This window comes from Lepidochelys kempii, chromosome 27 (assembly GCF_965140265.1).
Source record: "Lepidochelys kempii isolate rLepKem1 chromosome 27, rLepKem1.hap2, whole genome shotgun sequence".
Taxonomy (NCBI): Eukaryota; Metazoa; Chordata; order Testudines; family Cheloniidae; genus Lepidochelys; species Lepidochelys kempii.
In genome coordinates, this window is record NC_133282.1 from 19692953 (window position 1) to 19710087 (window position 17135).

A 17135-nucleotide genomic window follows, 5' to 3' on the forward strand; every position below is an offset into this window, starting at 1 on the left:
CGGGGGAAGAAATATTGATATGCCTTTGCTGAAGAAAGGGAGGGAAAACATCTCCCAAGTTCTTCAGGAATTTGAACTGAAGTTCCAGAATATTTGCATGGTTAGGAAACAAATACTAATGAAAACTGGAAACATGTTAATAGATGGCTTAGCCTATGTCTCTGTTTTTGAACTGCTTGTACACATACTAGAACTGCAATGCTGTACTGTACATTGGAGGGAGGGGAAAAAATGATGATATAGGCAATGTGTTAACTGAAAAATTAATTACATCCAAGTATTCATTTTCCTTGCATTGTGTGGCAATTAGAAAAGGTGTTTGGACCTCATTTTGTGCAGTCTGGGGATACACTGCAACTAGAGATTGGGCAAAATTTGAAATAGATTTAATAATGGAGAGAATCAGGAAAAAAAACCCACCACAAGACCTGCGTCTTTTTGGATGACTTTTAAGAGGCAAGAAGAGTTTTACCAAGCCTTCCTTACCATGGGCATAGGTCTTTAATTTTCTTTAAAAACTCAAGAGCATAGCCACATAAATGCACAAGTCCTCCTTTTTATTTTCCCCATATGCTTACAAAAGAAATCAAATGTCAAACTACAATTCTGTTAGTTGATGCTGTTTAAAGAAAAGGAGTACTTGTGGCACCTTAGAGACTAACAAATTTATTTGAGCATAATCCAGTGAAGGGCAACAAAAATGATTAGGGGACTGGAACACATGAGTTATGAGGAGAGGCTGAGGGAACTGGGATTGTTTATTCTGCGGAAGAGAAGAATGAGGGGGGATTTGATAGCTGCTTTTAACTACCTGAAAGGTGGATCCAAAAAGGATGGATCTAGACTATTCTCAGTGATAGCAGACGACAGGACAAGGAGTAATGGTCTCAAGTTGCAGTGTGGGAGGTTTAGGTTGGATATTAGGAAAAACTTTTTCATGAGGAGGGTGGTGAAACACTGGAATGCGTTACCTAGGGAGGTGGTGGAATCTCCTTCCTTAGAAGTTTTTAAGGTCAGGCTTGACAAAGTCCTGGCTGGGATGATTTAGTTGGGATTGGTCCTGCTCTGGGCAGGAGGTTGGACTAGATGACCTCCAGAGGTCCCTTCCAACTCTGTTATTCTATGATTCTAAGTACTCCTTTTCTTTTTGCGAATACAGACTAACACGGCTGCTACTCTGAAACCTGTTTAAAAATCACATTCTTTAAATATAGAAACATAAGGAAAGTCTAAAAATTAAGACACAAAACATTAACTTGGACACAGTGCACATTGCTCATTTAAATTCTCTGGCTTAAAAGTTGCCTGCCGAAGATATTTTTAAAAATTAGGCTTGTGCCCTCCTTTTGCTTCTTTATGGTGAAGTAGAATGACTGGAGGAGCGGATTATCTTTTCCTTGAATAACTGTCTGTTGGTGATGGGAATTTATTATAAATGAGCTCAGGCAGATGTAAATATTGAAAGGCAGCAGAAAATGGAGCAGCTAGAGCTCTTTTCCCTTCCCTGTGATGAAAATAGATGTTTTATATACTCTAAAATTGTCTGTAAAGTACCTGAGTGAACACAAATCCTACACATTTAAAACCAGAAGGGATTATGGTAACAGTACTCATCCAAAAGGGCTTGAAAAACTATGTTTGAGTTTCCAGTTCTAGCCCTGCATGCACCTAGTCATTAGTTTGATAAGTAAAACCCACGCTGCTGCAATTTTATCTCTAGTATTGTGAAGAACAAACAAGCCTGTCTGTGCTACTATTCTATGTTTGCTTTATCTTATTGTGTACAATAATTAGTGCCCTATTAAATGAATTGATGTTTGCAATATGCTTTAAAAATGTGTTCTATAAATGCTGTGATTATAATAATAAGCAGGATATCGGACTGAGATATTGTACTGCAGATTAGTTTCAGCGGCCTAGTCCCCCTTCTTTATTACCAGATTCTAAAAGTATACAGACTCTGTGCTGTGTGTATTATGCCCCCCGTCCCGGACTGGTGTAACTACACAGATGTAGTTAAACTGATGGGGATTTTGCATCAGTGTAAAACAGGAGTACTGTAGTTACGCCTGTGCAAGTATTCCTAATCTAAATAAGCCCTTAGAGCCAATATTTCACAAGTAAGCATTGGGAAAAGGAAAAAAGAAAATTTCAAGCAGTGTAACTTTACCAAAATTATAGAGTAATTTTTTTTAAATTGTTTATCGGGTGGGGTTTTAAATGTATGTTATCCAATACACTGATCCAGCAACTAAAAATTGGGGTGAGTTCGTTGTTCATGGATCAGACCATTCAGTGGTCTAATAAGTTTTCAAGTATATAAAAGGCTCTTACAAGGAGGAGGGAGAAAAATTGTTCTTCTAAACCTCTGAGGACAGGACAAGAACCAATGGGCTTAAATTGCAGCAAGAGCGGTTTAGGTTGGACTTTAGGAAAAACTTCCTGTCGGAGTGATTAAGCACTGGAATAAATTGCCTAGGGAGGTTGTGGAATCTCCATCATTGGGGATTTTTAAGAGTAGGTTGGACACACATCTGCCAGGGATGGTCTAGATCAGAGGTGGGCAAACTATGGCAGGACCCTCCTGCCCAGCCCCTTTGCTCCTGGCCCGGGAGGCTAGCCCGTGGCCCCTCCCCTGCTGTTCCCCTGCAGCCTCAGCTCGCTGCGCTGCCAGCGCAATGCTCTGGGTGGCAGGGCAGCGAGCTCCTGGGGCAGTGCAGCTGCAGAGCTCGGCCTGACCCGGTGCTCTGTGCTGTGCAGTGGCTGCCTGTCCTGGTGTTCTGGGTGGCATGGCTGTAGCGCCACCAGCTACCAGTGCTCCAGGCAGCACAGTAAGGGGGTAGGGAGTCGGGGGGTTGGATAGAGGGCAGGGGAGTTTCGGGTGGTGGTCAGGGGGCGGGGATATGGATAGGGGTCAGGGCGGTCAGAGGGCAGGGAACAGGGGGGTTGAAGGGGGGCAGGGGTCCAGGGGGGGGCAGTCAGGAATGAGAGGAGGGGTTGGATGGGGGCAGTCAGGGGTTCTGGGGGCGGTCAGGGGACGGAGCGCTGGGATGGATAGGGCAAAGAGCAGGGGGGCTAGATAGGGGGCAGGGGCCAAGCCACGCCTGGCTGCTTGGGGGGGCACAGCCTCCCCTAACCAGCCCTCCATACAATTTCCGAAACCTGATGCAGCCCTCAGGCCAAAAAGTCTGCCCGCCCCTGGTCTAGATAATACTTAGTCCTGCCTTGAGTGCAAGGGACCGGACTAGATAACCTCTCAAGGTCCCTTCCAGTTCTGTGATTGTTTGCTGTGCTCCTATTGGCTAGAAGGGACTAGGAACAAAAAAAGATAACTGTTGAAACTAATGTTGTAGCTCTACCCTGTGCTTAGGCTGGAAACGGGTTCTTGGCTGAGGAGGTGTCAGAATTTAGAAACTGGTCAAATTATTGTAACCTCACTGGTTCAGAACTGTATATGTTTTAATAAAAGTTCCCATTTGATTTCCTTAATAAAATGCTGTTCTTTGATTCTTCTACATGCAGCTGATAATTGGGGCGCACTTTTTGCTAGTGGTAGATGGGTCAGGGTGGCTCCTCTCTCTGGCATGGCTAGTACTTTCAGCTACAACCCAGTTCCCATGCTGCAGTGGCTTCCGCTAACTGCCAAGCTCTGGCAGCCCCAAGCCTCTTTCTTCGTGGCCTCATAGGAGAGGGAAAGAGAACAAATGTGTGCATGTGAGAGGAGAATGTTGGGCTGATTGGGGAAGAGATGGAATGGACTGAAAGCAGTGCCATTTCTATGAGACCCTGCAACTTGAAATACTCCTCTTCTGATATGACAGCCCACATTTATTGACTTCTAGGCATACAGTAAAGCCAGTCTTTCCAAACAGGTGTTGGAGAGGACTGTGGTGTTTGGGACGCTTGGGGTAGGCAACAGAGTGGTTTTTAGATTATTTTTTGCAGCCTGGCTGCTTTGATTTTGGAGGTGACAGAAGAGGGGTGGGGGAGGAATGTATTTGCTGTTTTCCTTTTGTGTTTAAAGACATGGATTGCAATTTTTAATGGGGCTGGGGCTGAGAACTTGTGAAAACACTGTATAGTTTACAATATTGATATCCAACCCCTTCAGCCTCCGGGTCAAACATCTCAAAAGTCAAGAAGGGCCACACTCTACACATTGAGGTAGATGCTCTGCCTCCTTTGGCAACTGAACAGAGAACCTAATTACCCTGCTGGGGACTACCTGGGAATCTCCAGCAGGTGTAAAGCTGGCATATCTGATTCTGCACCACTTCTCCTAAAGCCTTTAGCACAGGGGGCATGTTAGGTTGGCAAAAGGCATCTTGGAGACTGGGAGGGGAAAGTAGTTGGCATTTGCTGCATTCTGGCTATTCCCCAACTAATTTATGGTCCTTTGGGGATAACAGCCAGCTGGTGTATGTTAGAACTGTCTCCAGGCTGCTCAAATCTGGATGGAACAATGGAATCAAGGAGCCATAACTGGTTCCCTTCCCCTCTTCTGGGATGCCCTAAGTGGCTGTGAGGAACCATCCTTTGCTGGTTAGGATCAGGCAGAGACAGTTGATCACCTATTCCCCTATCTTTAGGGCTCTCACAACCCAGCAATGGAGTAGCTTGAGGTTTTCACCTCCCTCCCTGTGATGTAGCACATAAGCAGTACATAGCTCCTATGTTTTCTGCAGCTCCATGTGGTGATTTATAAATATTCTGTAATAAGCTAATTTTCATATTTGCAACTAATCTTCATGTAACTATAAACTCTCATATTTTTTGTGTGAATTTACTGCTAGTGTAAGTTGTCATCTTGATAGCTCTCTTTAATCTACAGGGTGACAGCACCAGGGTGAATTTCCTAGACAGACTTCCCTGCCAGCATGTCTCAACCCTCATTTTGAAAGAAACTTCCGAGAGGGTTATCAAGAATCCACAGGATTTGGATGCTATGCCACAGCTTTGGAACATTCTCTTGGAGGAACCCCTCCAATGTGCCAGACTCCTAAGGGGTCCCAGTCTTTCTTCAGGATAGGCCATGTGGCCTCACTGTCTAAAAACTGAAACTCTGGGCTTCAACACTCCTGCTTCACACTGTGAGCTCTGTTCAATGAGTCCAGCTGAGAGAGACTCCTGGCAGAGACTAGTACACTTTTCAGGGATTAATGCACTGCATCCAATAGTTAGTGACACTTCAAGTGGTGTTTTCAAAACAGTTGGGTTTTAGTCAACTGGACCATAGCATAGGAGATCTTTAGGTTAGCCAAGAGAGGCAGCAGTTAAGCCAGTGCCATGATGAGCCAGTCAAACTGCAATGGAGGCCATCTCTGGTGTTCTCTCTCTCTCTCACTTCCTTACATACTCAGTTCCCAGGTGAGAACTCCAAGCTTCTTCCTGCACCAATAAATGCCCCACTTTCCATTCCTTTGTTCTTGAGCTGGAGGGTCTCTGCTCAGCTTCCCTGATGAGAGTGTTGACCAATGAGTCATTGGAGCTTGCATTATCTTGCTGGACTTGTAACTGATCTGGGTCAGTATGCTGAGATATATAAACTCCACAGGTTTCAGAGTAACAGCCGTGTTAGTCTGTATTCGCGAAAAGAAAAGGAGTACTTGTGGCATCGGATGCATCCGATGAAGTGAGCTGTAGCTCACGAAAGCTTATGCTCAAATAAATAAATTGGTTAGTCTCTAAGGTGCCACAAGTACTCCTTTTCTTTTTATAAACTCCACACTGGGCCCGCCGAGCATGCTCTGATTGGAGAGGCGGATTAAAAGAATCTCAGAAGCCCAGGTATAGGGGGAGGGAATTCACCTGGGAAGGGAGACCCAGAGAGTGGGGGTACTACAGTGGGGCAGCATCCCAAGGTAAGGGGCACCAGGGTCCAGGAGGGATACGGGACATGAGGCAGGAGAGATGCTGGCCAGCAGAGGGCTTTCTGAGGCTGGAATCGAGCTAATTCCTGGACAACCAGCAGGAGGCGCCATGGTGGTGAGTGCTCGGGCTGCTACTCATCCCAAAGGTGGCTCACCAGAATTAAGTTAGAACAATGAAGCACCTTACATATCTTAGGATAACTATCTTATTGGCTTCTTTAGTTTATATTAGGGCTGTCAATTAAGCACAGTTAACTCATGTGATTAACTAAAAAAAATTAATCGTGATTAATTGCACTTATAATACTAGAATACCAATTGAAATTTATTAAATATTTTGGATGTTTTTCTACATTTTCAATATTGATTTCAATTACAACACAATACAAAGTGCACAGTGCTCACTTTATATTATTTTTGATTACAAATATATGCACTGTAAAATTGATAAACAAAAGAAATAGTATTTTTCAATTCACCTCATACAAGTATTGTAGTGCAATCTCTTTATCGTGAAAATGTAACTTACAAATGCAGATTTTTTGGTTACATAACTGCCGTCAAAAACAAAACAGTGTAAAACTTTAGAGCCTACAAGTCCACTCAGCCCTACTTCTTATTCTGCTAATCGGTAAGACAAACGAGTTTGTTTACACTGAAGGGAGATACTGCTGCCTGCTTCTTATTTACAATGTCACCTGAAAGTGAGAACAGGTGTTCGCGTGGCACTTTTGTAGCCAGCATTGCAAGGTATTTACATGTCAGATATGCTAACCATTCGTATACCCCTTCATGCTTCAGCCACCATTCCAGAGGACATGCTTCCATGCTCGTGATGCTCTTTTAAAAAAAAAAGTGTCAGTTAAATTTGTGACTGAACTCCTTAGGTGGAGAATCGTATGTCTCCTGCTGTATGTCTCATTAAAAAAGGGATAGAGAATACAATGGAGAATATCTTATTGCCCTTATATAAATCCATGGTATGCCCACATCTTGAATACTGTGTACAGATGTGGTCCCCTCATCTCAAAAAAGATATACTGGCATTGGAAAAGGTTAAGAAAAGGGCAACTAAAATGATTAGGGGTGTTGGAACGGGTACCCTATGAGGACAGATTAAAGAGGCTAGGACTTTTCAGCTTGGAAAAGAGGAGACTAAGGGGAGATAAGATAGAGGTATATAAAATCATGAGTGGTGTGGAGAAAGTGAATAAGGAAGAGTTATTTACTTGTTCCCATAATATAAGAACTAGGGGCCACCAAATGAAATTAATGGGCAGCAGGTTTAAAACAAATAAAAGGAAGTTCTTCACACAGCACACAGTCAACCTGTGGCACTCCTTGCCTGAGGAGGTTGTAAAGGCTAGGACTATAACAGGGTTTAAAAGAGAACTGGATAAATTCATGGAGGCTAAGTCGATTAATGGCTATTAGCCAGGATGGGTAAGGAATGGTTTTCCTAGCCTCTGTTTGTCAGAGGGTGGAGATGGATGGCAGGAGAGAGATCCTGATCCTTACCTGTTAGGTTCACTCCTTCTGGGGCACCTGGCATTGGCCACCATCAGTAGACAGGATACTGGGCTGGATGGACCTTTGGTCTGACCCAGTATGGCCATTCTTATGTTCTTATGCTCTGTTTTACCCACATTCTGCATATATTTCATGTTATAACAGTCTTGGAAGATGACCCAGCCCATGTTTGTTTCAAGAACACTTTCACAGCAGATTTGACAAAACACAAAGAGGGTATCGATGTGAGATTTCCAAAAATAGCTATAGTACTCGACCTAAGGCTTAAGAATCTGTAGTGCCATCCAAACTCTGAGAGGGACGAGGCATGGCACATGCTTTTAGAAGTCTTAAAAGAGCAACACTCTGATGCGGAAACTACAGAACCCAAACCACCAAAAAAGAAAACCAGCCTTCTGCTGGTGGCATCTGACTCATGATGAAAATGAACGTGCGTCAGTCTGCACTACTTTGGATCGTTATGAAGCAGAACCCATCATCAGCATGGAAGCATGTCTTCTGGAATGGTGGTTGAAGCATGAAGGGACATGTGAATCTTTAGCGCATCTGGCACGTAAATATCTTGCAGCGCCAGCTACAACGGTGCCATGTGAATGATTGTTCTCACTTTCAGGTGACGTAAACAAGAAGCAGGCAGCATTATCTCCTGCAAATTGTAACCAACCTTCTTTGTTTGAGTGATTGGCTTACCAAGAGTAGCACTGAGTGGACTTGTAGGCTCTAAAGTTTTACTTTGAATGCAGCTTTTTGTATGTAACTCTACATTTGTAAGATCAACTTTCATGATAAAGAGATTGCACTACAGTACTTATATAAGGTGAACTGAAATTTTTGTTTTGGTTTTGACAGTGCTAATATTTGTAATAAAAAATAAATATAAAGTGAACACTGTACACTTTGTATGCTGTGTTGTAATTGAAATTAATATATTTGAAAATGTAGTAAACGTCCAAAAATATTTAAAATAAATGGTATTCTATTGTTTAACAGCACGATTAATTGTGATTAATTTTTTTAATCGCTTGACAGCCCTAGTTTATATTGATTGCCACTATGTGCACTTCACTCAGAGTACAATCACCTACTTCTTACAACAGTAATGCAACTTCATTCTCTGAAAAACTACATTAAGATTTCAGCTTATAAAACCTTTAGTTGCTACTTCATTGCAAATATACACTATTCACTGACAAAAATTTCTTAACACAGAATGAAGGTTGCTTGATGGTATCTGATGCCCTTGCAGAATGCCAAGTTCAGCAAAACTCAAACCTCTAAATACCAGAAACTACAGCATTAAGATACACAACAATGCAATCTTAACTTTGCCTTCTTTGAGTGATGACCTAATGTGCCCAAAGCACACAAGCTTGCACTCTGCCTTTACAGATAGTGGATGTCACTCAGCGAATAGAGCACATGACAGCCCATGTGCCCTGCCACTAACACAACCTACAGAACGCAATGCTGAAATTATGCAAATTTGATCTAGCAAGAATACACATTCACTTCTTTCCTTTTATCAAACATATGCAGGGGAGGAGAGAGGGGGAAGGCAGGCGCCTCAGGCCCAGATCTTATATTAAAATTTAGTTCTGAGATGCTCTTCAGACTAATCCCCAGATCACCTCATATCACAATCAAACCTCTACCAAGCTGTTCCAACTAATGTCTCCACTATTCAGTACTGCTACAGCTAACAGAGTGAATGCAGTTGGAATGCATGCAGATAATTCTCAGTGGCTGTTGCCAGCTCAAGGGAGGAAGAGTTAAGATTGCATTCGTATGAACATTTACGCTGTAGTTCCTGACTTTCAAGGCTTGATTTTTGCTGAACTTGACATTCTGGAAGGGCACAAGCCACTTCTGGGCAACCTTAACACCTTAAGTGTTAATGAAGTTTTTTGCCAGTAAATCAAAGTTGACACTTCATTAGCATCTATGCAATTCAGTATTAACATAAACTGCAATGGTAACTGGACTTTGCAAACACTCTTCCACCAACTGGCTGTATTTTAAAGAATCCTTCTTGAGGTTACAGGGACAAACCATCCCGATGTGTAGAAAGATGTAGAAATCTGATGAGGTTCAATAAGGATAAGTGCAGGGTCCTGCACTTAGGACGGAAGAACCCAATGCACAGCTACAGACTAGGGACCGAATGGCTAGGCAGCAGTTCTGCAGAAAAGGACCTAGGGGTGACAGTGGACGAGAAGCTGGATATGAGTCAGCAGTGTGCCCTTGTTGCCAAGAAGGCCAATGGCATTTTGGGATGTATAAGTAGGGGCATAGCGAGCAGATCGAGGGACGTGATCGTTCCCCTCTATTCGACATTGGTGAGGCCTCATCTGGAGTACTGTGTCCAGTTTTGGGCCCCACACTTCAAGAAGGATGTGGATAAATTGGAGAGAGTCCAGCGAAGGGCAACAAAAATGATTAGGGGACTGGAACACATGAGTTATGAGGAGAGGCTGAGGGAGCTGGGATTGTTTAGCCTGCAGAAGAGAAGAATGAGGGGGGATTTGATAGCTGCTTTCAACTACCTGAAAGGGGGTTCCAAAGAGGATGGCTCTAGACTGTTCTCAATGGTAGCAGATGACAGAACGAGGAGTAATGGTCTCAAGTTGCAGTGGGGGAGGTTTAGATTGGATATTAGGAAAAACTTTTTCACTAAGAGGGTGGTGAAACACTGGAATGCGTTACCTAGGGAGGTGGTAGAATCTCCTTCCTTAGAGGTTTTTAAGGTCAGGCTTGACAAAGCCCTGGCTGGGATGATTTAACTGGGAATTGGTCCTGCTTTGAGCAGGGGGTTGGACTAGATGACCTTCTGGGGTCCCTTCCAACCCTGATATTCTATGATTCTATGATTCTATGAAAGAATAGTAAATAAGGCAGGCGACCAGCTTGGCTTAACAGTGAAATCCTTGCTGATCTTAAATACAAAAAAGAAGCTTACAAGAAGTGGAAGATTGGACAAATGACCAGGGATGAGTATAAAAATATTGCTCGGGTAGGCAGGAGTGAAATCAGGAAGGCCAAATCACACCTGGAGTGGCAGCTAGCAAGAGATGTTAAGAGTAACAAGAAGGATTTCTTCAGGTATGTTAGCAACAAGAAGAAAGTCAAGGAAAGTGTGGGCCCCTTACTGAATGAGGGAGGCAACCTAGTGACAGAGGATGTGGAAAAAGCTAATGTACTCAATGCTTTTTTTGCCTCTGTCTTCACGAACAAGGTCAGCTCCCAGACTACTGCACTGGGCAGCACAGCATGGGGAGGAGGTGACCAGCCCTCTGTGGAGAAAGAAGTGGTTCGGGACTATTTAGAAAAGCTGGACGTGCACAAGTCCATGGGGCCGGATGCGTTGCATCCAAGAGTGCTAAAGGAGTTGGCGGATGTGATTGCAGAGCCATTGGCCATTATCTTTGAAAACTCATGGCCATCGGGGGAAGTCCCGGACGACTGGAAAAAGGCTAATGTAGTGCCCATCTTTAAAAAAGGGAAGGAGGAGGATCCTGGGAACTACAGGCCAGTCAGCCTCACCTCAGTCCCTGGAAAAATCATGGAGCAGATCCTCAAGGAATCAATTCTGAAGCACTTAGAGGAGAGGAAAGTGATCAGGAACAGTCAGCATGGATTCACCAAGGGCAAGTCATGCCTGACTAATCTAATTGCCTTCTATGATGAGAAAACTGGTTCTGTGGATGAAGAGAAAGCAGTGGACGTGTTGTTCCTTGACTTTAGCAAAGCTTTTGACATTGTCTCCCACAGTATTCTTGCCAGCAAGTTAAAGAAGTATGGGCTGGACGAATGGACTATAAGGTGGATAGAAAGCTGGCTAGATTGTCGGGCTCAACGGGCTCCATGTCTAGTTGGCAGCCGGTATCAAGTGGAGTGCCCCAAGGGTCGGTCCTGGGGCCGGTTTCGTTCAATATCTTCATAAATGATCTGAAGGATGGTGTGGATTGCACCCTCAGCAAGTTTGCAGATGACACTAAACTGGGAGGAGTGGTAGATACGCTGGAGGGTAGGGATAGGATACAGAGGGACCCAGACAAATTGGAGGATTGGGCCAAAAGAAATCTGATGAGGTTCAACAAGGACAAGTGCAGAGTCCTGCACTTAGGACGGAAGAATCCACTGCACCGCTACAGACTAGGGACCGAATGGCTAGGCAGCAGTTCTGCAGAAAAGGACCTAGCGGTTACAGTGGATGAGAAGCTGGATATGAGTCAACCGTGTTCCCTTGTAGCCAAGGAGGCCAATGGCATTTTGGGATGTATAAGTAGGGGCACTGCCAGCAGATCGAGGGACGTGATCGTTCCCCTCTATTCGACACTGGTGAGGCCTCATCTGGAGTACTGTGTCCAGTTTTGGGCCCCACACTACAAGAAGGATGTGGAAAAATTGGAAGGAGTCCAGCGAAGGGCAACAAAAACGATAAGGGGACTGGAACACATGAGTTATGAGGAGAGGCTGAGGGAACTGGGGATGTTTAGTTTACAGAAGAGAAGAATGAGGGGGAATTTGATAGCTGCTTTCAACTACCTGAAAGGGGGTTCCAAAGAGGATGGCTCTGGACTGTTCTCAGTAGTAGCTGATGACAGAACAAGGAGTAATGGTCTCAAGTTGCAGTGGGGGAGATTTAGGTTGGATATTAGGAAAAACTTTTTCACTAGGAGGGTGGTGAAGCACTGGAATGCGTTACCTAGGGAGGTGGTGGAATCTCCTTCCTTAGAAGTTTTTAAGGTCAGGCTTGACAAAGCCCTGGCTGGGATGATTTAATTGGGGATTGGTCCTGCTTTGAGCAGGGGGTTGGACTAGATGACCTCCTGAGGTCCCTTCCAACCCTGATATTCTATGAACTGTAAAACAGGAAGACGAGAGTCTTCAGAAATAGTGCAGCACAACAGTTAACCCACATCATGAGGAGGTGCTCTATTCTCTACCTCCTTTCTCAACATAGTGACCTATAACACAACCTCCAGGCTTGCTGAATACAACACAGTGGACCTAGGGTTGTAAAAATTAACTATGAAAAAGAGCTCCAGTTGGGTAAGAATGCAGTAGCCTACCAGCTTAACATTATAGGCATATGATCATCTGTTTCTCACTTATTTCACTGAGTCCCTATGGACTACAGAATGAAAACGTTCATCTTCAAAACCTGCCAGCAAACTGTCCCACGCTGCCTGAGCGGACAATCTTACTGTCCATAACCACCACCTCCCAGAATGACTAAAGTGCACGTGGGGTGGGGGTGTGGCGTGTGCATGCACACTATACATGTGTGCACTGTGACAGGGTATATAAAACTCCACACTAAGACTGAAGAGGTTAGAGAGCAACTCTGGACCCAAACAAACATGCCCAGCTGCACCTGCAAAACATGCTCCAGATGGAGGTGGAACTAAGAAAGGAAGCCAGACACAGCTCAGAAACAGAATGAGGCTAGTGAGTCAGGGAGCAGTAATATTGCAGGAGCCTCCCAAGGCCCAGCCAGACTGAAGGCGCAATAAGTACTTTTTGTTCATTACCCTTTTTACTACACACATCAAAACTTGGACAATCGGGGGGAGGAAGTAGTTCAGGGAGGGCAGCCTTCAGACATTCTTGGGTGCCATACCTTTGGTAACTATCAGAGGCCCGTGGGCCAGAGCCCAGTGGAATCAGTGGGCCTGGGCTCCCTTCCCAATACCTCTCTGCACTGAGCGGGGACTGACCTCTAACCACCATGAGATGCTTTCAACAAGAGCCATCCATCACATGTATATCTTACTGAAAGAGTGATCTGGCTGCAATGGCAGGTCTCCAGGCAGTGACCAGGTTGCGACCAGGCTGCTGAGAGGCAGGTACCCAAGGGGGATGAGTACTGCAGGGGGCACCTTGGGGAGCATCTCATGGCAGCCAGGTTCCATGGGCAGGGGCCAGCTCCAGGGGATGTCACCAGCCAGCACCAGAATCCTTCAGGGCAGAGGCTCGGAGCTGGGTTGCCCACCCTGCTTGGGGAGCGTCTGGCTATACAGAGGCAGCTGGCTCGAGGAGTAGGGCAGGGAGGTCTGCCAGGCAGCCAACCAGCACCCAGGCTCCCACAACACGGACAGCCAAGGGGCCAGGTGGCTTCCACCAGCTTCCAATCTGCCAGCTCCTAGGGAGGCATGCCACTCAATCTGAAAACCTCTGTGCGAAATGGGAGGCAGAAATCTGTGGGCACTTGCTTAATCACTTTCTACACACTATCCCTGATTTTATAGACCTCTCATCTCCCCCCCTTGTTGTGTCTCTTCTAACTAGATCAGTCCCAGTCTTTTTAATCTCTCCCCCAAAAGAAGTTGTTCCATACCCCTAATTATTACTGTTTCTGCCCTTCTCTGCACCTGACAAGCCAGCAGTGTTAGGAACCATTGTGAAAGGGATAGATAAGACAGAATATACTGTGATGTTATACCCCATATTCTTTATGAAAATAAAGTTATGATATGAATATGGTATAACTAAGATATACTTTATGCAAGATGGCTCATGTAAGGTACCAGTGGAAAGGTTATGATTTTCTGAATGTGTTTATCCAATGTGTATACATGTATCATTTTTGTATCTGAAGCTAGAAATATTGACCATGTCTCTGTATTTCAAATGTGCTACGTTGGATGAGACCAAACTGTTAGTGGCTTATTGAAGAAATGCACACAATCATAAAGATTACCCCAGGAACTGTGCGCAATAGAAACCTCTCAGAGATAGCTCTACAGAATGAGAACTGTTCAACCCAGGTCAGATAGCTCCATACAGTGGGAACTGTTTGAACCAGGTCACAGCAAAACACCTGAGGAACAAAAACTGAACTGTGAGAAGTGATGGTCCCAGGCTAAGAGCTTTAGACTATATATGAAAACCTGGGAAAGCCAAGCCAACGTGTGCCTTAAAAATCTGCCTGCCTGTTCATCACTCAGGGTGAGAATTTGCTAATTTGTATCCTACCTATCTAGTGTGTCAAACTGAGTTTGAGTGCTTTGTTTCATGTGCTTAGTAATCTGCTTGCTATCTTCTATGCTCACTTAAAATTCACTTTTTGTAGTTAATAAACTTATTTCTTGTTTATAATATAACCCAGTTTGTGCAATTCATAATGGGGGGGGGGGAGAGAAGAATTAGTGCACAACTCTTTTGACATTGAGGAAGAGGGTGGATTTTTATGAGCTTGTGCCATGCAAATTTTTCTATACAGCGCAAGATAGTATTATTTGGGGTTTATCTCCCCAAAGGGGTGTGCACGTGACTGCTGGGGCAGTCCTCTCACACAGAGCTGACTTCAGTCTGTGTCTGCAGTGGAGTGTGGCCCTACCTGTCTGGGGTGTGTTGCAAGAGACCAGAGAGCCTAATTCAGCAAACCAGGGAGAGGGAACCCACGTGAAATCCCAATACATGAGGTGGCAACACAGAAGCAGGGGGCCAAGCCCGCACATATATCACAATGGCTCTCGGTAAATCTCTGGTACACCCACACCTTGAATACTGCATGCAATTCTGGGCACCCCATCTCAGTGGCAGGAGGGGGAGGTCTGGTCTGTGCCAAGGGGGTGTCCAACCCAGGGGCATAATGCCCAGCTCAGTGGGTGGGAGAGGCCTCTGGCACATACAGCTGATGTCACAGCGGGTGCCCCCCGACGTGCACAAACTGGGTTGACGCCGCGCTACGCTACGGAGTACCTGGCTGGGTGTCCGGGCGGCGGGGGACGGAAGCGGTGCATTGTGGGAAAGGTAGTTTTTTCCCCCCCCGCTGACTCCACCTCCCGTCAGCCGTTGCGAGGCCTGACCGGAACTTACCATGTCCAGGGCGTTGTCGAGGTGAGACTGGAGAAAGTCCGAGCCGAGGGCGGCGCTTGCGCAGTGGCGGGGAGATGCTGACGTCACGGTAAAGGGGATGCGTTGGAATAGGTTCCCTGCTGTGCATAAGGCACCTCCCAAACGAGACTGCGCTGCACCAGGGGTGTTGTAGCCTCCAGAGTGCTGGGCTGCAGAAGGGACCCACGCCCCCCATTCCCCTAACCCTCCCAGGTCCGCTGCCAACCCCCGCCCCTATTCTCCAGGCCACCAGCCCTCCCCACGGAATCGCCGCTTCTTCCCCAGGAACAGTGACCGGAAACCATTTGCTGCGGTGCTCTCACTAATACTAACCTACCGGGAACAGTGACCAGAAGCCATTCGCCCTGGTGTGCCCTTAAAAGTATTCACCCGCGGATAGGTACCGGCAGTCTTTTACCGCAGTGCTCACTTCAATAGTATCCCACTGGGAAAGTGATCGGAAGTCTTTTGCCCAGGTATGCGTCTAACAGAATCCCGTCGGACGTAGTGACCGGAAGTAATTTATCTGATTTGCGCTCTGTTCTACAGAGAACTGTGACCGAAAATTTTTTGCCCCGCTACGTGCTCTAAATGTCCCACCAGGAACAGCTCCACAAGTTTTAGCACCGCTACGTGCTCTAACGGCGTGACACCAAGAACAGTTTCTTTTTATTATTAGGTTTCAGAGTAACAGCCGTGTTCTCTAAGGTGCCACAAGTACTCCTTTTCTTTTTATTATTAGAGCACGAACCAGATAAATTACTTCCGGTCACTACGTCCGACGGGATACTGTTAGGCGCGTCCCTGGGCAAAAGACTTCCGATCACTTTCCCAGTGGGACACTATTGAAGTGAGCACCGCAGTAAAAGACTTCCGGTACCTATCCGCGGGTGAATACTTTTAAGGGTACACCAGCGCGAATGGCTTCCGGTCACTGTTCCCGGTAGGTTAGTATTAGTGAGAGCACAGCAGTAAATGGTTTCCGGTCACTGTTCCGCTCAATGACCATGGCAATGTCCAGGAACTGTTCTTGGTGTCACGCCGTTAGAGCGCGTAGCGGTGCTAACACTTGTGGAGCTGTTCCTGGTGGGAGATTTAGAGTACGTAGCGGGGCAAATAACTTTCGGTCACAGGTCTCCGTAGAACATTATTAGAGCACGAACCAGATAAATTACTTCCGGTCAATACGTGCGACAGGATACTCTTAGACGCGTCCCTGGGCAAAAGACTTCCGATCACTTTCCCCGTGGGACACTATTGAAGTGAGCACTGCAGTAAAAGACTTCCGGTACCTATCCGCGGCTGAACACTTTAAGGGCACACCAGGGCGAATGGCTTCCGGTCACTGTTCCCGGTAGGTTAGTATTAGTGAGAGCACCACAGTAAATGGTTTCCGGTCACTGTTCCTGGAAGGGCAGTATTAACGTGCTTATCGCAACAAACAGCTCGCGGTCAGTATCCCAAATTGGACCAATTAAAGCGCTACCGTGGCAAATAACTTCCGGTTACTTTCCCCTGAGAGTATTAGAGTCAGTGCCGCGCAAACAACTTCTGGCCACTATTTCTAGTCGAACAATTTAGAGATTTTACCTACCTGGTAACGTAACTTCCGGTCCGTGCTCCACAGTTGTCAGGGCCGTGAGTGGGTCGCTGGGAATCGCTTGGGGCGGACATCGTGTAAACCCGCCTGCAGCGACTCGCTGGCGCTGGTGTGTTATGGGAGTTGGAGGCTGCTCCCTGTACCCGCCCTGCCGGATGATGTCCACTGGCAGTTCAGAGTTATTGGTGTTTGGCAGACTGCAGCTGTGGCCCAGAATACAGAGTAACAGGGCCGCTACTCTGAAACTCCCCAGAGTGCCGCCCTATTGGCCGCCAGCTATATCCTCCCGCGTC

The 17135-nt window shown here is 45.9% G+C and overlaps 1 protein-coding gene across 7 annotated transcripts in view; it reads right to left on the reverse strand.

Annotated features, from left to right (window-relative positions):
• Positions 1-15454, reverse strand: part of MPP3 (MAGUK p55 scaffold protein 3) — a 111553-nt gene extending 96099 nt beyond the window's left edge. For 4 of the 7 annotated variants that reach the window (XM_073325893.1, XM_073325892.1, XM_073325895.1 and 1 more), the window contains exon 1: positions 15225-15454. In XM_073325893.1, the coding sequence (XP_073181994.1) occupies positions 15225-15438 (214 nt within the window). In that variant the 5' untranslated portion in view covers positions 15439-15454. The remainder of the gene's footprint in view (positions 1-15224) is intronic. The other 3 variants (XR_012156383.1, XM_073325896.1, XM_073325901.1) reach the window with 1 other exon arrangement.
• Positions 15455-17135: the final 1681 nt, after the last annotated feature.